Genomic DNA, 23,846 nt, shown 5'->3' with positions numbered 1-23,846 from the left:
TACTGGCGTGCGAACGAAGGCCGCTTTCCATTGCTTGCGCGGATTGCACGCAGGTATTTATCTTCCCCAAGTCCGCGGTTTTTCCCCCGCGGGATGTTTTTCCATGTCCGCGGGTTGAAGCAACCCCAATTATGTGATATTTAGACCCAGTAATGCGAATTTTAGCAGGCAACCCTGACAAAACCCCCCCCCCCCCACATATTTTACCCTCCAAATGCCATTTTTCCTGGAGAACAGTGACAGACATTGAGAGACTATTAAGTGCAGCATCTCATGTTCTTAATGAGAACCATTCTGTGATTTTGTGTGCAGTTATTCAGATAATTTTGGATCTTTTTTTGCACAACTGTTAAAAAACTATTTTATTTGATGGAACATAAAACTTGAAGAATAATATTAGGCCTATTTGGTAAAATTTTTTGTTTTGTTATGTAACTTAATAAAATTTTGATTATTCTATCAGATCCATTAAATTCAAGCAATATATATATGTATATATATATGTATATGTTTTTAAAAGAAGTCTTTTTCGGCTTCAGTTTCGGTTTTCGGCCAAGTGCATCCTAAAGTTTCGGTTTTCGGCCCAGAATTTTTATTTTGGTGCATCACTAATTACAGTTTAACCCTTTACCTGTCACCCCCCTTTTTGAGAATTTCTTGAAAATGCACTACCCAAACTTAAATGGTTGTAATTCATGAACCCTTTGGACTAAAGACTTATGGTTGGTCTCTTTTAAAAGAAGACACTTGGCAGATTATTGCTGAAGTGGAAAAAAATTATATAAAAGTTATTGAAATTTAAGTTTATTGTTATAAAAATATAATAATATAAATATTATTTATTTTATTAAAAAATATATAAATTAATATAGGTTTCAGCCTAAAAAAGACAGAAAGTCAAAGCCAAAATTCTAACCAAGTTGTGTTCAAAATTTTAGCTCAAAAACTAAAAAAAATGAGTTTTCTGTAAGACTTTTAGCTGCATAACCTCCAAAAATCCACTAGGGGTTAGACACACGATATTGGTGATTCCTAAAGATTGATCTGGCAGATATTCTCTATATATAATATTATTTTCTGAATATTTTTGGCTAAATACTAGAATCAATGTTTATGTTATGAACTTTTAGCATGAAAATCAAAGTTTGAATGATTAAAAGTGTGGTTGTTGACTTTTTGTTACAAAGGTGAAAACTCCTGTAATGATACAGATTTTTTGATACACACTCTTGTCATATATTAATCCATTACTCTTCCAAAATATATATTTTCTGCAAAATCATCAACAAATATGTATTCTTGAGCCTTAGACCTTTCCAATGATATATAGTTTGTCATGACTAGATTAGGATTTAATAGTAATATAGTGAAGTAAATGTAGAATGCCCGTATACGGGCAAGTGACAGTTAAGGGGTTAAAATAATACATTTAAAAAGCGTATTTTATTCCTGTGATGCAAAGCTGAATTGCTGAATCTCCAGTGTCACATGATCAGAAATGATTCTAATGAGTTAAATAAGCTGATTTGCTACTCAAGAAGCATTTCTTTTTATTATTAATGTTGAAAACCGTTGTGCTGCTTAAAGGCACAGTATGTAAGATTTTTTTGATTAAAATATCCAAAAACCACTAGAACAATGTTATATATTTTGTTGACTTGTGTATTTACAGTATCCCAAATGTTTCCAAGAATGTTTAAATACAGAGAAATAAGCAATTCTAACTAGGACATGGACCGTGTCCATGCGTCACCTATTAATGACATCATACCTGCGTTACCCTCGACATCCCATTTTATTTTGTAGAAACCATGGAAACACCAAAGACGCTTTAATATATTGTGTTTCATTAGATGGATGAGCAACTGTTTGGAGACATTCATTGACAGAAAACTAATCATCGTTAAATAGCTCAACACAGTTAGTCTTATTGTTTAAATCTGGTTTTCTTGATTTACAGTGAGTACCATGTTTTACCGTGCCTAATATCGATCTCTTACTGCAGTGTGCAACAAGTGTCTCATAGTAGCCGCCGGGCGAACGCACAGAGTAGCATTATAACACAACTTTCAACACACTCATATGTATCTAATATGATAAAACAGCACTGCGTTACCCCACACACACGCACATGAGTGGAAGAAGCAGAAGCGGTCGTCTGCGGCATAATAAAAGCTCTGCAAAAAATCAATGCGTCATCAAGCTACACCTTTGTTTTGAATAAGCGACCTCTAGCGCCAAAAAATTACATATTGTGGCTTTAATATTTTTGTAGAAACCTTTTTTCAGGATTCTTTGATGATTAGAAATATATGTTTGTATACAATTGCACATTTTAAAAGGCATATGGTATTGTGGTGTTTTTTCTTTGTTAGCGCTCCAATGCCGTATCTCATCGGAGTGCATTCCAGTCTCATGGAGGTGACTGATTGCTTTCTTTTATTTTACCTTAACTGCATTATCATATTTTTCCATGTTGCGGTTACTGGTTTTAGCGTAGCTACATTTTAGGCTGTATTTAGAACGTTTTGTGTGTATCTGTGTTTGTTGTAACAGAAGGTGCGAGGTATGGCTATAGATGATGTGGTACTTCTCAATGTAGACACAAACACTCTTGAAACACCGTTTGATGACCTGCAAAGCCTTCCTAATGATGTGGTAAGTAAATAATAAGCATAAGCACAACCTGCTCAGATCTCCACCAAGGCTTCAGTTAGTTTAAAAACAGTGTTGCAAATCAGCTTTAGCTACAAGAGCCATGATACATGCATTGGGTGGCTGTTGTCCCAGTTTTATCTATGTTTATTGTATTTGTCCCGATACAAATAAAACATTGAATAATTGAATAAAAAGTCTTATATATTTTGGCCGTGGTGTTTATATGACAAGATGATCTGATATAGAAATAAAGGTACTTTACTAGAAGGTTTCATTTGTTAGCATTAGTTTACTACATGAACTAACAATGACCAATACGTCTACAGCATTTATTAATCTTGGTTAATGTTCATTTCTACAATTACCAATACATTTTTTAAAATGTAGAAGCTCTCAGAAACGAGGGGTTTCTGTATCCTTTATGGAACAGTTTCAGACACTGTGAGAAAAGATATACCTATTTTAGGAGACCTCCAAAACAAAATTAGGAAGCTTTAAAATAGCATAATGGCACACTTTAGTAAATGCTGTAAAAAATATATTGCTCATTGTTTGTTTCATAATAACAAATAAGACCGTATTGTAAAATGTTAATTAAATATATTTATAATGGTGATATATGTGATATACGTGTGTGTGTGTGTGTGTGTGTGTTGTAGGTTTCTTCGTTAAAGAACCGCCTAAGAAAAGTTTCCTCAACGACAGGAGACGGGGTGGCCAGGGCATTTCTGAAGGCGCAGGCAGCTCTGTTTGGTAGTTACAGGAACGCGCTGCACATTGAACCGGTGAGAGAGGTTCAGAAGTTTAGACTTGATCTAAATGGTCATAAGTGTAGTGTTGGCTCTGAGCATTTGATGGGGTATTTGTGCCGTTGAACATGCAAGATATTCAGGCTAGCTGTGAGATGGTGCCCTCTAGTGGATTGACCATGTAGCTCTGTGACTATAAATGCTCAGGTATGAAGCTGCATGTTTTTACTTCACATGTGTCCTTGTGTTTAGGAGGAGCCAATCACTTTCAGTGAGGAAACGTTCATCACACACAGATCCAGCACAATGAGACAGTTTCTTCAGAACGCGATCCAACTACAGTTCTTTAAACAGGTATTACTCACGTTTACCTAGCTAAATACATGCAATAGACCTGTATTGTTTTTATATAAAGCTAATTATAAATATATCTCCATTTGGTCTATAAGCTTATAAGTTTATCATTTGTATTATGAAACAACAGCTGTTTTCTTTTTACCAATGTTTCCAGTACATCTCATGCACATTAAGGCATTTTCTTGTTTTGTCTGTTATATCGGCACCTTTTGTTTTGAACATCAGACTTCAGTGTTGTTATTGTTGACTAAAACTATTAGAATTGTTTTTGTTTTGAATATTATATGAAAAAACGTAAACATTTAATGAAGATAATAATGGTGATTTGGCAACTAACTGAAATAAGTTGAAGTACTAAAATTACTAAAATAAATAAAACTAATACAAATTGCAAAGGCACATAACAAAATTGTGAATACGCGTAAAAAATAAAAATAAAAGCTAATTCAAACTATTAAAAATTACTTTGATTGTATACACTGCCCGGCCAAAAAAGGCAAATGCTTAAGTCAATGATTGGATCATTATTGTAGTGATTATTTTCTAGCATGTTCAATGTTTGGCAACAGTTCTTCTAACCCTAATTGATGAAGTCAGTGTGTAGCTTTTCATTTCTAAACTACCATGTAGGAAGACACATCATGGCCATATTCCAGGATGACAATGTCAAGATTCATCAGGCTCAAACTGTGAAAGAATGGTTGGGAGGGAGCATGAAGAATAATTTTCACACATGAATTGGCACTTCTGAGTCCAGACCTTAAATTCATTGAAAGTCTTTGGGATGTGCTGGAGGAGACTTTACAGAGTGCTTGAAGTTGACTCTTGCATTGGCAATACAAGATCTTGAGCAAAAATGAATGCACAGGGCTCCAGACTAACTTTTTTCACTAGGAGCTCAGTGGCCCCCAACTGAAAATTTTAGGGGCACAACCAGAAATTTTAGGGGCGCACACCGTAAATCAACATGCTAACCAAATCTACTCATTTCCACTGTATTACTAATAGGGATCGGTATCGTTAAGGTTTTAATGGTATTACTACTCCCACCAATACTGCTTATCGATCTGGTACTTTAACAGTATTCTTACCGGTTCTTTTTATTATACTTTATTTTATTTTTTTTAATAAAAAAAACAAAACATTATTAACATGGCTTTATAATCTGAAAAGTAAAATATCTATAGCAAAATAAACCGCAAAGTTTGAACAAAAATATAAAACATCTATTTGTAAATGGACCAGTGTGCAGGCATTCGGAAGGTCTGCTAACATTAATATTACAGTAAAGAAAAAACCTACAAAGAAATCGAATAAAGTAATGAAATGTAAAATAACACTGCATAGTTTTCACTGTATAAATTGATAGATTAATGCTTATAACAGCTAAAGTTATTCATTCAAGAGATGTGAATATTTTCTATTTGCCTTTTGTTCGATTCGAATTAATGGCTCAATCGTCAGCAGGTTTATTAGACGCTGCCCCTTTAAGACCGATCGAATGTAGAACTAATAATATCATATTCTCCTATTTCTCCAAACTATTTACGCCCATTTAAGATATAAGCTGTTAAAATAACTTCTCTCCAATCCGGTCAATTTGACACCGGCTATTTGTTGTTTATTAGATGATTTAGACGCGCACACGGAGCCTAAAATATTAAGTGCAAGTCGGTCCATTTCGCAGCACACACACATAAGCCGCCTTGAAGTTGGAAACAGCGTCTCTTTATTATCAAACACATCCCGCAGTTTAGCAACAGTAGAGGCTGCAGTTTACAGCAATCACTGAATCTGACGATAAGTTTAGGTTTAGGGAGAAATGACAGCTCAGCTGTGAAGGGAAGGATGAGCTCGACGAACACGGCTATAGGAATAGTTTTACCTCATATCATCTTGTTATAATTCTTGGAAGCCAAAATTAGATTAATATCACAGCACATCCCTAAAGTTTAAGCAGACTAAACTTTTGTTTAGTTCTTGGCCATCGTCACTCATTAAAGCTGACTGTGGTGTTGTGTTCGCTGTAGCTCGCTCGCTCTTCTGGATTGCGAATGGCAAAAATGCATCACGGACAAATGGTTTAATATTATCTCATATAGAAACGGCTGGCAAAGATAGAATTTGCCAGACATAACGTCTATCAATTATAATTAGTAAGTGTATTTTCTTAATTTCTCCAGTACCGACAGCAGGCAAATTTACTGGTCGCACAAAATGCAACCATTTAGTCGCACTCTGGAGCCCTGATGCACCTCTTGATGGAAATAACATCACAACATTTATTTCCATTAAGAGGTGCATCAAAACATTTTTTGTGCGTTATTTATTTGAAAAAGTAACTCAAATATTTGGTTGTAAATACTTGGAAAAAGTAATCTGATTATGTTACTTGTGTTACTTGTAATGGGTTACCCCCAACACTGATTATTAGTCGTAATCAGTTCAAGCTAGTTGTGAGTTCTTTCTTCACTGGTTTTAAATGGAAAATAAACTTTTATAAAGTGTCACACTGTCCTGCATAGAGATCATTGCTTTAGTGTGTGTGTGTGTGTGTGTGTATTTGCAGTTTATAGACGGCCGTCTGGAGGTATTGAACTCTGGTGAAGGGTTCAGCGATCAGTTTGAGGAGGAGATCAACATGGGAGAATATGCTGGTTAGAGACTCTCACTTTGTATGTTTACTGTACGGCTTATAAATTCATGTTATTCTGTGTTACTGGTTTTAAATTTGCTCGTCTCTGTGTCTGTTAAACAATTCTGTTACAGGCAGTGATAAGACATATCAGTGGCTTTTCACAGTGAAGGTAACATTTCTTGAGTTTTGTTTTTCTCTGTGCTAGAGAGGTCCGTCTGTAATAATTCTACTATTTTAGCGAGTGTGTTTATTTGCTGTATTTGATCTGATGATGTCTTTTTTCATCTTTCACTTACAGAAAGGCAGTGGGGCCATCTTAAATACGGTGAAGACAAAGGCAAATCCTGCAATGAAGACAGTTTACAAATTTGTATGTATCCATGTGTAAACGCTTGCTACTTCTTTCTCTGCTCTCTCTGTGTGAGTGAATTCTGCACTCACCCTGCACTCTATGATTTTCTCCATATTTTTATTATTAGTGTATGTATGTATATAAATGTATTTTATTTTGTATTTATTAATTGATGTAATTTTACGTAGTAGTAGTAGTAGTATGTATTTTATTATAATAATTTTTCCTGTTTTCCTCTGTGAATTATGTTTTCTCCATGTGAGAGATTCCTCTTTTTACTCTGTGGATTTCTCTTTCTTTTTATTATGAGAAATTTCTCTGTGCTGTCTGTTTATAAGGGATCTTCTCATGTTTCCTCACAGGCCAAAGACCATGCCAAGATGGGCATCAAAGAAGTCAAAAGTAGACTCAAACAAAAGGTGTTCAAACATTTAACCTCACTCTCACACACACAAAAACACATTTATTCATTGTTTTTGCATAAACAAATGTGCACACTTTCTCATCTCAAACGCATTCACTTCCAGGAGCTTGCAGAGAATGGCTACTCAGAAGAGCCTGGCTCCACCAACTTACCCTCCACACAAAGCAAAGACTCCCTCACCTGGGACCAGAGACGTCCAATCACTGTTCATTTTGGACAGGTGGGTGTGGTGAATTATGAGTTATTTCAGTTAACATGGACATAGTAATTAGGATTCAGCCCGTTTAGTTTAGTTTTGTTGGATTGTTCATTTTTAGAAAGCGTGTCAGAGAATCCATATTTTTATAGATAAAAGTGTGTGCATGTTTATATGTTTGGAGCAGACTGAGCAGGCACCTTCCCCACGGCCCCCGCGGCCACAACGCCCCCCTCCCCCCCATCCCTCCAAACTGCAGCGCAGCACACAACCAGTGAGTACATGCCGCTGCCCTCTGACCTCTGACCTGTCACCCTGAGCTCAAAAATTCCCCTCTGACCTGGCTGCTGCACTGGAGTGTGTTATATTTGTGTGTTCTGCAGGACACTGTTTGTGTGCGTGCATGTATTTATTTACATGTCTGTGTGATCTAACTTCAGTTCCTATTCCACAGATAAATGCTCACTCACACACACACACACACACACACACACACACACACACACACACACACACACACACACACACACACACACACACACACACACACACACACATGAATTAATTTGTCATGTGTGTTTGCACTTACTTTCCTACCACACAAACTTTTTTCCTCTTGTTTCAATCTCTTCTCAGGGCTTGACACTTACTTTCTTTCCCAAGGAGCACATGCGCTCCTACTTTGAAAAATGTAGGAGAGCATAAAATAATTTTACGGGTGTAATGAAAATGTATTAAATTGTAAAAAAAAAAATTCTTAATGAAGGGATACGAGGAGACATTTACTAGCAAAATGATTTAATTTATTTGAATACAAAATCTACACAGTTTTGTTTTATATTTCTGATTCAAACTGTATTTATTTAAAGGCTCACTGAAGTGCATTGAAACGCACAGCGTTATTCAATGTGCTGACATAATTTCCACTGAAAAAGGAAGACGGGGCGGGACATACAGCAGCTCCCCTTTTTCAAAATGGCCAACAGCGTTTTGTTTATATCACAGCTCAGCCAGAGCAGTTGAGCTCAGTAAAGCTGCATTCGACAGCTTATGACAGCCACAGTCTAATAGATTCCCCTTTTAGATTTAATATGAAACTGATACTAAAGCAAAACAGTGAACATAATCATGCTCAGGATGTGAAATTTTTTAAATCTATGTTGGTGCACGGCACCAATGTTATCTCTTATACTCGCCAGTGCTATTTCTAATGCAGAGTGGGTCTGTCTAACCGTTTCTCCTTCTAATCTCCTCCATATCGCTTTAAAATATAACATTCTGTGTAGAATTCAAATGGGTCCGATAAGTTTTGTGGTCTGCGCCGACTCTCGCATATGATCCGCTCTGTGCTATTGTGTCTCTGGACCTGAGCAGACTGCGTCAATTACTATTTTCTAAATTCTCCATATAGAAAATAGTAATTGTGTGAACAAGTGACCAATTTCAGTTGCAGATTCAGCGTCTATTTATAATGTAGGGGGCGAGGCTTAGATTCTAGAGATCATTTGATTGGATAGAAAATCTAATGAGAAGCTGAAGTGCAGAGTGATGTCATCAAAATCATTGATCCATATTGGCGGAAGTAAGAGACTGTAAGTTTTGAATGCTTATGTCTTATAAATGCAAATTTTGTCATTGTTTTGGAGCACGCTAGCTTATAGATAACAGTAAGATACATTCATACTAAAAGCCAAAAAACTTCTATTTTAATATTATTATATCGAATTTAATATTTTTTGAATTATGTATATTCTAAGCATTCAATTGATGTAAAGATACAGTTTATTTTGTAATGAAATACCAATAATAACCAGAAACAAATATCTGTATAATACGGGACTTTTAATTATAAACAAACCCAAAATACACTGACCTGAACTCTTATTTTGAAATGTCTTTACTCTTTTCTCAATTAAACTTGAGGCAGCTAAAATATGCACTCTTACAACCATCTAAAACATATTACAATGCAAAAAGCATAAAGTAAACATTCTCATAATTCATTAACAATAGATCATAAGCAATTGTTTGAAATAAATACATTGAGAGCAAACTGCTCTGAAACCGCAGGCTTTGAACCTGCAGTGCTGCAGCTTTAGTCAGAAGTTTTTGTTTTTTGTTGTGATTTTCCCTACAATTAGCCTATATATTTAACACTTCAGTACAAATAAAGTAACAAAAATAGATATTTTAATGTTATAATAGTGATTTGATGATCTATAAAAATTCATTAAAAAAATGAGCCAATAAGTGTTACTCTTCCGCCATCTACTGGTTAGTGGTAATTTATTTTATAATTTAAATGTTATTAACGTCCGATACACAACAGGTGAATATAAATTAAGGATTCTAGCATATACAGAATTTAACCCAAGAAAGAAGTTTTAAGTTCAACTCAATTTAATTCAACTCTTTTTATCCAGGCGTTATTCACATTCATTATTCATAGGTGTTATACGTTATTCCTTGAATGGGCTACTTCATAGAAATGCTTTCGACAGAAAGATCTCAGAGAGACTAAAAACTGTTGAAATATGACCGATAGCATCTGGATATAGTAGCTGTTGCAAGTGCTGCTCACGTTATCTAACTGCAGTTAGAGTCTAACGATCTATTATATAACAATAAACATGAACTATAACGTGCTTCATAAAATACCACTTCTATTAATATTCCTGAGAGGTCAACTAATGCCATAAAATCTAAAAAATATGCAGTAATTTCATCAATTTGCCAGCGAGTGTGCTTGAGATGCACTGAAATGAATGGGGTTCAATGCTGGAACTATTGGTTGTTTGGAACTATTGGTCGCTCCATGACACGCTTTACTTCCGCATTCCTCAGTTCCTATGGAAGTCTATGGGAGTGTCGTAACTCTGTTTTTCAACGGCTCTGGTGTAACAGAAGCAGTAGAAATAAATGTACGGGTTTCCAGACTGAGTTTCCGGGCGAAATCAAATCGCCGGCAGATCAGGCTGGGTTTACTCATAATTTGAGATGGTTTAAAGTGCGCTTTCCTCTGGCTCTTTAGGTTTAAATTTCTGTTTAAATTTGACTGGATATTGACCACTGACCTAACAGGAACAGTTAACCTCTGACCTAACAGAGACATCGAAAAGGATTGAACAAGTCCAGAACTTTTTTAGACATTAGGATGCTGTTTAAAACGTGTATTTATGTGTGTTTGCAGGCTCGACCACCTCGTCCTCTGGTGGCAAAGAGACCACGCAGTAACATTGGGGTAGAAGGAAGCCCTGAACAGTAAGACTTAAACGCTTAACTTTTCTCACACATGCTCTTGCAAAAGAAAATGTCAATGGTCTTTTTGCTTCTGCTGGTTTTTATTGCACGGCTCTTTGGAATATTTTACTCCACAACCATGGCATTGAGCAGTCAGATTTTTTTGTTTTGTTTAATGATCGCTAAACTTTATATTTGCCTGTTCAGAAGAACAATGAACTGGTAAGAAACACAAAGAGCTGGATGAAAGAGACTTATGCTATATTTGAATAAACTTGTTTAGGAAAAAGTAACTTGGGTTGCAGATTGCTAATAATATATACATGTAATATTGTAATATTGTATCAGTGTTTGTCTTGTTGTTAGGCCAATTGTTGATATTGGTAATAAACTGTTTAACTGAAGCTTTAAGCCAATCTTTAAAAATTATGAAATCTCAAATAAATATTTTATTTCCTTTGTTATTTTTTGACTAGTATCCATGTAATAAGTGGGATAATGTACAGCCAGCTGATCATTATTGCTAAATAAACTCCTTTGGTTTGATACAAGATGCCTCTGCTTTGCTTCTGGGTCCTGATCTCTTTATTTTGCAATAGTGTCTGGAAGTGTTATTTTAGGATAATATATATATATATATATATATATATATATATATATATATATATATATATATATATATTAGTGCTGTCAAACGATTAAAATATTTAATCGCGATTAATCGCATTAATGTCATAGTTAACTCACAATTAATCACAATTAATCGCACATTTTTATTTATTCTAAATGTCCCTTGATTTCTTTTTGTCCCATTATTTTTTCTTATTTTAATGCTCTTATCAACATAGAAAAGTGGATTGGCTTGCTTTGTTCAAATGTTTGTTTTATTGAAAACAACATTGGCATACTTTAGTGTTCGATTTCACACCAACATTCTCACTTGGAGCAAATAATCTCACACAATGTAACACTGCCCATCAATAAAAGGGTGAAACAAATACTTTGTTGCACAAACAGCCCCTTCAACAGCCCTTTCTAAGGGATCAAAACAGGGTGATACAAAATAAAATTACAAAGTGCACATGCAAGGTAAACTAGGACTCCGCCTATAGTGCAGTTAAACCAGGGGTCGCCAACTAGTGGACTCCGGTCCGAATCCGGACCGCGAAGCCTTTTGACATAATGAAACAGTTAACGTTGCAATGCTCTCTGTTACTACGTTCAGACCCAGACGCGCGGTCAAGCATGCAGTGAAGAGGAGACTGATGGTGCGCTCACACCGGACGCGAATGACGCGACATGCACACCGCTTAATCCGCGCCGCAGAATGTCTATTTGCGTCTTTGCATTGACTTAAATCACTCGCGCAAAACGCTTCATTCGCGTCTGGTGTGTAGGCTACGCACCATCAGAGCAGAAAGCAGCGCTCAAGACAAGCACTTTTAGTTGAAGACCCCTGAGTTAAACCATGGCTTAATACGTTTCTCATTTCGGCGTCTCACGCCTGCCATCCACGTCTACTCTTTTAATGGCCCAAACGAGTGCGGGCAGCCGCAGCGTGCCTGATGTTTTGTTTCCGGTCTAGCTACATCCGGAGTGGTGTTGTAGTTTTTCTAACGTTACTAGTTGTTGCAACAGCATGTGAAAAAACTACAAAGTTTGTTAGACCAAAAAGAACGTTAATCTCGCGATAAAAAAATTGACGCCGTTAAAATAGGTTTGCGTTAACGCCGTTAATAACGCGTTTAACTGACAGCACTAATATATATATATATATATATATATATATATATATATATATATATATATATATATATATATATATATATATATATATATATATATATATATATATATATATATATATATATATATATATATATATATATATATATATATTTCTAGTTTTTTATTTATTTTTATTGCAATTTTTTTTTTACACCATTTATATTTTATTTCAATTAACAAATGTGTTTTTTAATAGTTTGAGTTAGCGATAACACTGGTTGCTGGCAGGCTGTACTGTACATTATCCCCTCAAATATTTATCAAATAGAAATTGGCACAGCAAAAATGTTGTGGTCCTGATTGTGTGATTGCATGTCTCACTTGCTCTTTCCTTCTCTCTCACTCTTGTGTTCTCTTTCACTCTGGGATGGTCGTTTTTGTGATCTGTGTGTTTGTGTGTGGTTACACCTGATACTTGGCCCTCTATGTCTCTGCAAATTTGTGTTCATGCTTTCTTTTTTGTTGTTGCTGCTGTGCATCTCTGTATGCGTGCGTGTTGACGCTGTAGTTATGTGCGTCCAACTCGTCACTATACAGTGTTTCTGTGTGAGGACTCCTCGGGTGACGAGCTGTCTCAGGATGATGACTCCATTGCTGCTTTTCCTGAACACTTCCTGCTTTCTGCTCCTTTTGAATGGTCTCTGTTCAAGTGGTTTTTATCCTTGATTTCTATAATGTCTATTTTTTCTTAAAGTGAATATTTAATGGCCTTTACATACTGTTCCCCCAAAAAGTATTTGGACACACTCAAAAATGTATGGATTGCATTGCATTGGATTAGAAAATATCAAACCAAGTGGAAGCATTAGATGTACTGATGCTGTTCAAAACACATTCAAGTTGTCAAACTTAATGGAACATGTAGAAGCGATTTGTAATTTTGAACTATATCGGCTACACACAGGGGTACCTCAGGGTTTGGTGCTTGGCCCCCTCCTCTTCTCCAGTGTTCTTCTCACTAGCATCCCTGCATAAATGATTAAAGGTCTACATGTAATCCAAGATTAGGTGGTGTGTTTGGTCTCCAATGACAAAGTTTTTTGGGAACTTTTTGATAGTCAAACTTAGTGGAACATGTCCGTAGTACAGTAGAAGTGCTATTCAGGCCAGCCAGGAGTTTTGGGGGTAGTGTTTGGAGACCAGCTCTGTTTTGCAGACCATATTTGACCATGGACCACAAAACCAGTCATTTTAGAAATTGATGTATACATCACCTGAAAAAATAAGCTTTCCATTGATGTATGTTTTGTTAGGATAGGACCATATTTTGCAGAGATACAACTATTTGAATATCTATAATCTGAGGGTGCAAAATCGAATTATTGAGAAAATTGACAACCTTTAAAATTGTCCAAATGAAGTCCTTAGCAATGCATATTACTACTAATAATACATTTTTGATATATTTACGGTAGGAAATTTACAAAATATCTTCATGGAACATGATCTTTACTTAATATCCTAATGATCCTAATGAATTTTGGCATAAAAGAAAAATCGATAATTTTGACCTATGCAATCTATTGTTGGCTATTGCCACAATTATACCCATGCGACTTATGACTGGTTTTGTGGTCCAGGGTCACATATTATGAAGACCTCTCAGTCATGCAGATTTCTACAATCAGCAACAGAAAGATCGAACCTTTCGGATCTGGGCATTCAACACTGCTCCTTGTCTAAACTCTTCTTATCTCTAGACTTGTTTAGACTACGGCAGTGCTCCTCTAGCCTGCCTTAATGCATGCGTGCATTGTTGTGAGAGCCTGTTGTTATCCAATGCAATGACAACTATATTTTTAAGTGTGTCTTAAAGGTAGGGTAGGCAATTTTCGGAGCGTCTAGTAATAGCAAGCTAGCTTTGAATGTATAAGATCCCACCCTGAACGCATACAGCAGGGAGCAAACAAAAGTGTCACAAGAGACGCCGTTAAACTGCCTCATGTCTCAAAGCACATAACATTAAAATAATAATGAACATAAACAACTTCAAGAGCACTGACCTGTACCACCTGACAGCTGTCAATTTATTCAGCGTTGATAGTGTAGCCATTCAAACACATACATTCGAGTCACGCTCCGCGTAAATGAGTCGATTTGCGTGGAACAGGTCGATTCGTGGTGGTGTTTATTTTCCCCAATGATGCCGGCTTCTGGGCATGCTGAAAATCAGCCGTAATTACAAAAATATTGAGCCTGATCTAAATTATGGACATTTTTTAAACAAAGACTGAATAAAATGGTGCTCTGCACACTCTGTGAAACTGAAATGGTTAGTTAGAATGCGGTTGTTACTTCTCTTTGTTCATACAGCTGAATGAACATATTCAAGCAGCTACTTTAATCTCCTGAATGAACAAAACATTTCAGGTTTCACACTTGTAAGCAGTTGCTGCTGTAAATCCCCCCCAAAAAATGACTGTAAACGCAGCCATAGTAAACCATATTGTACATTGCACAAACCTTATCTTTTGTGATAAATAATATCATTAGGTAAAAGTTCATACATAGATTAGTTATGGTCATTATTTATTGGTAAATTAACCAAAGGATTGATAGACTATTCAGAAAGTGAAAAATAAAGTAACCATAAAAAATAATTAGATTAACCGATTAATCAAATAAATAATCGATAGATTAATCGATTGAAAAAATAATCATTGTATCATTACATTCAGACCAAATGCAATGATTGGATGAACATTTTATGGTCCTATGCCTTCCACAGATGATTGAAATATACAGTCAAACCAAAAATTATTTAGACACCAGATATAATATTTTACTAGTGGGTACACTATAGTTCCTTTATGTAAGTGAGGATAGCAAAATAAACGGTGACATATTATACCCCAAAATTACAAAATGAAGCATTGCTTGGTAATTGGTTGAACAAAATTGGTATTATCTAATTGTGTGCTTAAATTTAACAGCTGATTGGTTGATTGTAATCCATTACATACATATTTCTATCAAAGTTATCTGACATTATCAAGATGAATGAGTTCTTGTCATGTTTTAGTACCATTTTCTAAACTATAGCGAATAAACTGATAAAATGTTGAAGGTGCCTGAATAAATTTTGGTTTGAGTGTATATATAAATCCATTTAGACCACTTCACTTAGTGAGAGCCATCAGGATGTGAAGAGACTTTCTACCAGCATAACAAAAATCACCTACCCTGTCTTTAAGTGTCCAAATTGTTTTTGGGGCCACTGTACGCCATGATATTTAGTTGCTCGGCGGCCTGCTAAATGTGTCTTTATTGCTGGCTTAAATCAGTTTTATTGCATGGCTAGATGTAATAAATGTGATGAGGCATGCAACAGCTTATTTATGTAAAGTGATTTTATTACGTTGACTCTCTGCCCATTTCAACAGCTTCTCATCTAACATGAAAATTACAATGTGTGTCTGTACTTGTTTGTGCATGTGTTGTGCGTTGCGTGTGCTTGTTTGTGTTTTTGTGGCGTGGATGTTGTGCACATATGTGTTTTTGTTTGCGTATGTGACTTAGGCCCCAGCCATACAGGTCTCTAAAAGAGGCGGAGCTTGTGGAAGAAGGTGAGGAGGTTGGGGAGCGCTTCCAAGGTAACACTGCTCCGTCCAGCCCTGTGCTACACAAGTTCTCTGACCTGAGCCTGTTGCAGGATGCCTTCCGTAGTCAGCAGGGGGAACCAGAATGTACTGAAAACATAAATACCACAAAACCCTCTCTCAGCACACACTCTACACTCAGTTCTGCACGGAGTTTGGAGGAGCTTCGGGCAGACCCACAACATGCCAACTTCAACTACCAGGTTAGACTATGTAAGCACTGCAAAGTTTTGGGAGTGACAGCCACAATTTAATGCATGAGAGCATCACCTAAATTGCTGTTTCCCAACCTTGTTCCTGGAGGGAATAACATTTTTGTATTCAAACACACCTGACAGAGTCATCAGGCTTTGTCGAGACTTCAAGACCTGAAATGAATGGGTCAGTTATGGGAGACATCCAAAAAGTGTACTGTTGTTGTGTCTCCAGAATCAGGTTTGAGAAACACTGCACCAAATTATCATTCCACATGTACAGAATACAGAAGACACTCCCCAAATCACAATAATTGACAGTCAGAACAATAGCAACACTTAACTTTTTTACGCGGAAAACAAGAAGCATTTAAAAAGAATTTGGTCGTCACTACTTGATTGTTTTAGGATTGGATTGCGGTTTTCACTCCCGGGCAACTCCAAAGCAACCATCTGTGTGTATGGCCTCTATCTAAAAACTTGTTCTAATTGTTTGTTCTCCAGAGGATGAATCTTAACTCTGGCGAGCGCACACGCACTCTCCCAGGTCTTAAGACCACCAATCCGTACAGCAAGCTCTGGACCCAAAATGAGGACCCATCTATGTTGTTTGGCCGAGTGTCACCGTCCTGGGAGAGACCGCTCTCCGTGCCACCCTTGGAGCCCCCTGAGGCACGCCCACCCAGCAGAGACAGTTCAAATCCCAGTGGAGAGAAGACTGAGGGGGCTTGTATCACAATCCCTCGTCCCCAAGGTCGGAAAACACCCGAACCGGGTGCAGTGCTGGGCGGTGGACCCCTGCTGCGCGGGATCAAGCAGGTCAGTGAGAAGGAGGGAGGAATGTCCACTGGAGGGCAGGAGTTTCGGCAAGCGCTGAACATGTCTCCTCACTCCCAAACACAAACTCAGGCAGACTTGTTGAAGCCCAACGAGGCAAACGAGGGACAGGACTTGCTCAGCTTGTTGGACCCTCTCTGTGGAGCAATAAAGAACGAGGGTGCCCCATCCCTCTCTAAACCCCCTATACCTCCTCGACCTAACCCCCCAAACCTGCCCGCATTCCCACCTCCAGTGTCACTGAACCCCTTCACCCAACCGTCTCATTATCCACCACAAAGGCACTATAGTCCTGTTCCCCCAGGTAACCCTTTCACCCCCGTCTACATGCCTCCCCAAGGTGCCAACTACTTCACCACCTCTACTCGCCCGTTCTCAGTATATGGTCAGGCACCCGCTGTGGGTGTGACCCCAACAGGAGGGGCGTGGTCAACTGGGCGCGTTCCTCCATCCTCCAGCAGTAGTGGCTCTCTCTCGAGCCTCTTAGACTCGCCTGCTCCGGCAACTCTTGCCCAGCCTGCGCAAGTCTCCTCAGACGCACCCCATGACCCATTTAGTGACCTTCTTACCATGGCAACCACACCAACTGTAATGGCCACGCCCCCCCCAAAAAAGGTGGAGGACTTGCGGAGAAGGTGGGAAACTTTCGACTAGCTCTGCCCACATATTTCCTCTCCTGCTGCTACCAACCAGTGAGGGACTGCAAATTTAGAGCCAGTGGGTATTTAAGACTGCGCCTCCTAGTGGCCTGAAAGCACTGTTGAACTTTTTCCTCCAGAGTGTGTTGTGCTTTTTTTTCGCGCCTAACTCACTCACTTAGCCTTATGCACATTGATGCTAATGCTGTATTTCCCATAGCAACCGACTGAACCGGATGAACCAACACTGAAAAACATATTAGCAGGATAACACTGTATTTTCTGTAGCTAGCAGTGTAGTTCCCATAGGGATCAGACTACAATATTAAAGGTACCATACAACAATGACCCACGTCCCAACAATAGCGATTAGACTGACATTGCTTTTATGGCAGTAAACTGCATATCCTCTTAAAAGTCAGTGCTGTTTTATTAAGAAGGTTTTTTTTTTATTTTTTACCTTACACATATATTAATTTAAGTCATCCTACCCTAACATCCACAAGCAATTGTACATTGTAATAATGCAAATATTGTGTATCCCTAGTAGATTGCATACCACACATTCCACACTACCTGCTACATGACACAAGGGCATACATTCTGCATCCTCAAATGCACATTGCATACTACACGTTGTGGCCGCGGTACCTGCTGTGTACTTCATATTTGCACTACATTACATAATACGTCATATACTACAATGCATACTGCACTACATATTTCGCCCTAGTACAAGCTATATACTACTCGCTGCATAGAGCATAGTGTGTGCAGCACAATGTTAACACTCTGAATAAACAGGCCTGTAGAACACAACACTGCCCCTAGAGGTCAGGTATTTTAGAGGTCAAAAATACAGGATGCATTTGATGCATTAGCGCTTGACCAAACGGATCAAGAGTGCGTTTTTTTTGTTGTCGTTTGTTTTTATTTTTTAGATTAAATATGTGGTGAACGCCTCACTAGTACAGGCTTTACCTCTTCCGCTTGCCTGCGTGTCAGTCCAAAAGTGTTAAAATGGGTCTCCTGGAACTGGGTTCTGTTCAATTTCGAAATAGTTTAGTTTAGATGCTAATTGTCCACTTGCTTTGATTTGATTGTTGAAGTTTGAAATCTACTTTTATTCTGAGCATCACATGATAGACTTATAGCTTTCATAAAGCGAACAATCAGACCATTCTTTTTAGCACTACCCCTTCCATCTAATCTGCTACTGCCATGCACTCTGCATTATGGGTATTTATGCGAATAGATCTGTTTTGCGCTTTTCAAGCATACATACTGCTATAAAGTGTGTTAAAATGAACCCTAACTCTAAAAGCTGTTTTTCTTGTCATAGACTGTGCCTGTTTATTGGGTTTAGTTCAGCACGATCATTGGAGGATCATTGTTTCATGCCATTTCTTTTGGCTATATTTTTGTCCGAGACTTGCAAGTAGGAGAACACTGTTTGTGCAGATCTTGACATGGAAAAGAATTGTGTACAACCAAATGCTCAAATCCAAAAGAAACATGTTATGTTTTTTTGTCCATGTCAGGGAACATCAGGGAGTGAATTGGTGTCTCTTCTTCTCTGGTTTTATTGTTGTATTTAAATATATGAAATGATGTTATTTGTGTTATTAAAGTGTTCTTGAACCTCTGTATCCACCCTGTAGCGCTGTTAGAAAATCACTTTTTCTGTTAGTTCATTCGTTTGGACTGCCTTTTAATCTGGGCCTTAAAGAGTGAGTTTAATTTGGTCCCTGTGAGCGCGCGTGTGTGCGCGCGTGTGTGTGTGTGCGTGTGTGTGCGTGTGTGTGCGTGTGTGTGCGTGTGTGTGTGTGTGTGTGTGTGTGTGTGTGTGTGTGTGTGTGTGTAAGTTCATAGCTGTTTTTGCTGAGAGGTTTGTTGTGTATACCTACAGCATGGGTTGTTCAGACATTTTGGTTCAAATTTTGTCTTTGTTAAAAGCTGATTTCTACATGTTCACATGGGTTGTTTGTTAGGTTGATATGTGATCAGTACAGCAAACGCTGTCCTTGGTAAATAATTCAGAAATGGAAGCTAAATTGCAAATTTTACGAGTCACCCTTAAAGAATACATTGACTGTAATGCAAAACTTCATATTATTTACATCAAAATGTGTGTGAGCATATCAAGTGCTACTGTAAAACAGCAAAAGTAGGCTTTAAATTGATATATCTAGTAAAAAAATATATTCGCCTAAAAGTACCTTTACAATTTTGACTGAAGCAGATACAGTATTTTTGTCATTTTTTTTCAGTAATCTGTGATTATCCTCTCACACACACTCACGGTGATTTAACTGGCAAGGCATTAATGTGTGTTTAGTGTTAAACGTTGTACTGGGTAAAGTGTCACTGTACAACAGACAAAGAGGCACGTCTCTGAATGTGACCCTGTGTTCTGAGAGAGAAAAAGTGTCAAACTATAATCTAAAAAAAAAGTATGAAAGTATGGCTTAGCATGGACTTCTGAATTATACAACCTATTGTATTTTGACAGGATCCTTTGAGGTTTGGACATCTCAGATTGACTGGTAAGAGAGTGTGACTCTCAGCAAGATGGAATTATCAAAAAGCGTTTCTGATGTGTAAAATACAATTTTCTCTTGGAATGTATCCTAATGTGAACTCATATCCTGTTTATCATTTTGCACTTTTTTATCTTTATTTGGATGTTATTTTTGTGTTTGCCATGATTAAAAAGCACACAGTATATTCCTGTGAAAGTGGTGAGCTTCACATTTGTTTTGCTCCCATTTATTTATTTATTTTTAATCATTCTCATTCCCATTATTGCGCATATCAAGCATAACGTCAGTTCTGGCAGGTCACGTTAGTCAAGCTCGCATCAGCTGACTGTCTACCAATAGGAATACGACGTCTATCACAGCATACATGTATAGTTCCTTCAGTATTATCAACAGCTATCGCAATTCGCGTTTCTCCAGAGCTCATTTACCCTCCTCCAGAACAGAACCATACCCTCAATCCAAATTAATTTCCTACAACTTAATTCTAAAAAACAGAATTTTTAAGTATTGGACAAAAAATAGGAACCTGGGTGTGCTCTTTGATACCAATCTTTCATTTGAAAGCCACGTTTGTAGAATCTGTAAAACTGCATTCTACCATCTTAAAAATGTATCTAAATTACGGCACATGCTTTCAATGCAAAATGCTGAACAGTTAGTTCATGCGTTCATGACCTCAAGGCTAGATTATTGTAATGCTCTACTGGGTGGTTGCCCTGCTCGCTTAATAAATAAACTGCAGCTGGTCCAAAATGCAGCAGCTCGAGTTCTTACTAGTACCAGGAAGTATGACCATATTAGCCCAGTTCTGTCAACACTACCCTGGCACCCTATTAACCCCTTAACGGTCACCCCCTTTTTGAGAATAGACATGAAAATGCAATATCCAAACTTAAAGGGCTGTAATTCAAGAATGCTTTGGAATATATACCTAAGTTTGGTCTTGTTTTAAAGAAGACACTCGGCAGATTATTGCAATTTAAAATATGAAAGTATAAAAAAGTTTAAATTCACTGTAAATGAAAAATACTGTACTATATTTATTTTATATAAAATATATTTTACAAAAAAATTTTACTCTAAAATTACTCTAAAATCAAAGCCATATGTCTAACCAAGTTGTGTTCCAAATTTGAAGTTGATATCAAAAAAATTGAAGTTCCCATGAGATTTTGTTTGGGCACTATACCAAAAAAAAGCCACCGGGTGTCACCCACATTCCATTGATTGTTTTTTTGATGCATTTGCCTGTACATTTCTGTCCAAATATCACTTCCATCACAAAACAGTCACCAAATATGGAACCTTGAGACTCAGGCCTTTCTGACGATATGTGTTTTGTCAAGATTAGAACAGATTTTGATTATAAAGTAGTTAAAATAAATGTTGTAATAAAAAAACATGACACCTCCCACTAGGGGAGGAGCCCGCTTATAAGAATTTAGAGTACCGTTTCCATGGTAACACAACGTCCGATTTCAAAACGGTTTCACAGGATGAATTCGGAGTTTGTAAGCTTTTGAAATGATACCTAATTTATTGTAATTACTAAAATATATGATGAGAAAAAATGGCAATCAAAAAAAAAGAACACCAGACGGTGACGGTTACATCGTATACATTTTAAAATCTTGCTAATTACTTACAAAGCTCTAAATGGTTTAGCTCCCCAGTACCTGAACGAGCTCTTAACACATTATACTCCATCACGTCTATTGCGGTCTCAAAACTCTGGCCAGTTGATAATGCCTAGAAAATCAAAATCAACTGCAGGCGGTCGATCCTTTACCTATTTAGCACCTAAACTCTGGAACAGTCTTCCAAGCATTGTTCGGGAAGCAGACACACTCGGTCAGTTTAAATCTAGACCAAAAACACATCTCAATACTATGGCATACACATAAAACATTATCAATTTCTGTTATTCACACATATACTCTATACACATATGCACACATACGTATTCAAACACGCTTGCCTATAGGCTGAACACGTAATGCTTGCGTACATGCCGTCGCCGTTTTCACGGATTCGCCTTTTTAGGGGTTGCGCAGGGATGCTGATGGTATAGTTTCAAAACTGTTTCAAACCTATGTTTGCGTTCTCGGGCCACCAAATGCTGCTGCCGTGCAGATGGGGTCCGGAACACATTGGGGGTTTTCTGTTGTAATTGAAGATGGTGTTGTTTAAATGACACCTAATTAAATAACTAATCAGTTTTACAGAAACTTTTAATCAAAAACAAAATTAATTTCCTATTATCACTGTAAAGCTGCTTTGAAGCAATCTGTGTTGTAAAAAGCGCTATATAAATGAAGGCGACTCGATTATGCTAATTGTCAATCATCTTTGACAATAATGGTCCTGACAGAAATTTAGTAATTTAGGGGTGTTTAACATGTTAATTAAGTGCTGCTAATTATAAGTAAAAAATATAGCTGCAAGCAGCAATACCGGGGCCAAGCGCAACAGAAGCAAACAAGGAAGCTAGCAGCAGACCAACTGAAAATATGAGTGAAGACATTTGAAGACAATTTTAAGCAAAAATGTTAAAACCCCACATTAAAACATTGAGTTGTATAGTTATACTATAAATATAGTTTAAATATAGCGCCACCAAGAGGCTCAATCCTACCATTTTTTTATATGTCTTCAGAATGAGCCCATACATGTGTGTTTCAATTTTGGTGAAAACATCTAATTTTGTTTTGGAGTTATATACATTTATATGAAAAAAACACGTAAAAAACGACTGACACCTGACTTTGATTGGATTTTACTACCCCTTACTATCAATATTTTGACATTTGGGCATTAATATTTAGTTATCGACCGATGTTTCCGAACGTCTGAAGCTGGATTCGTCTCGATTGGACTAGCGGTTTCGAAGATATCGGTTAACGTTTTTAAAGCGCTAAATTACCACGCTGCACAAACCATACGCCAAAACCTGCTAAGTCTGGTATCGTTGGACTCGGCTAGGATTCAGGAGACAACCAAAAGTTAGTCCCATGAAAATAAGTCAACGACACCCAAAGTTATAAGCGTTTGGGAAAAAAAATCCACTTGGTGGCGCTGTTTCGAAACTTCTCAGGCTCCTTCAGGGCATCGTGCTGATGACCCATACCAAGTTTTGTAACAATCCGTTCATGAGTTCATAAAATACAGCCTTTTAGCACATAAATCAAAATGGCCGATATGGTAAAATTCAGGGCCGTGCACAGACCTTTTGAGGGGCATGTGCTGAAACTGAAAAAGGGCACCCCCTCTGTTCACCCGCCCCTAAAGGCCTTTGCACACTGAGTCCGAAATTTTCGCATGCGAATTTCATACTCAGTGTGCAAAGGCCTTAACACTTTATTATCAAACACACATGACATGCTTTATTTACATTTTTTGAAGATTTTCACTATTTTTATTGGGGGAAAAAATACCTTTTTGAATTTCTGTGTGATGGGAAAATGAAGTAGAGCAAGTTCGGCAAAACGCGGATTCGAACCGTGATCAATTTGCGTCAAAACTTCAAGCAATGCGCTTTACCCCTGCACTATCACGGATATCATTTATATGGTGTCTTCTGCAATTCTGACTGACCCAACCAGACCTTCTGTGAAAAAGACGGCCTATTTGCAC

At 37.4% G+C, this 23,846-nt stretch overlaps 2 protein-coding genes across 2 annotated transcripts in view; one reads left to right on the top strand and one right to left on the bottom strand.

Annotated features, from left to right (window-relative positions):
• Nucleotides 1–20,415, top strand: part of dennd1a (DENN/MADD domain containing 1A) — a 37,255-nt gene extending 16,840 nt beyond the window's left edge. The window contains exons 8-21 of the mRNA XM_079834601.1: nt 2,290–2,421; nt 2,557–2,658; nt 3,318–3,443; nt 3,660–3,761; nt 6,334–6,421; nt 6,534–6,571; nt 6,701–6,772; nt 7,117–7,173; nt 7,282–7,398; nt 7,562–7,648; nt 10,565–10,635; nt 12,911–13,039; nt 15,922–16,204; nt 16,700–20,415. Coding sequence (XP_079690727.1) covers nt 2,290–2,421; nt 2,557–2,658; nt 3,318–3,443; nt 3,660–3,761; nt 6,334–6,421; nt 6,534–6,571; nt 6,701–6,772; nt 7,117–7,173; nt 7,282–7,398; nt 7,562–7,648; nt 10,565–10,635; nt 12,911–13,039; nt 15,922–16,204; nt 16,700–17,686 — 2,391 coding nt within the window. The 3' untranslated portion in view covers nt 17,687–20,415. The remainder of the gene's footprint in view (nt 1–2,289; nt 2,422–2,556; nt 2,659–3,317; nt 3,444–3,659; nt 3,762–6,333; nt 6,422–6,533; nt 6,572–6,700; nt 6,773–7,116; nt 7,174–7,281; nt 7,399–7,561; nt 7,649–10,564; nt 10,636–12,910; nt 13,040–15,921; nt 16,205–16,699) is intronic.
• The window catches only part of LOC307137479 (uncharacterized protein), an 890,992-nt gene that overhangs the window by 784,847 nt on the left and 82,299 nt on the right, over nt 1–23,846 (bottom strand). The gene's annotated exons all lie outside the window — the stretch shown is intronic.

This window comes from Gobio gobio (assembly GCF_949357685.1).
Source record: "Gobio gobio genome assembly, chromosome: 14".
Taxonomy (NCBI): Eukaryota; Metazoa; Chordata; class Actinopteri; order Cypriniformes; family Gobionidae; genus Gobio; species Gobio gobio.
The sequence above is the reverse complement of the archived record's forward strand: the minus strand, read 5'-3'. Positions and strand labels throughout refer to the sequence as shown.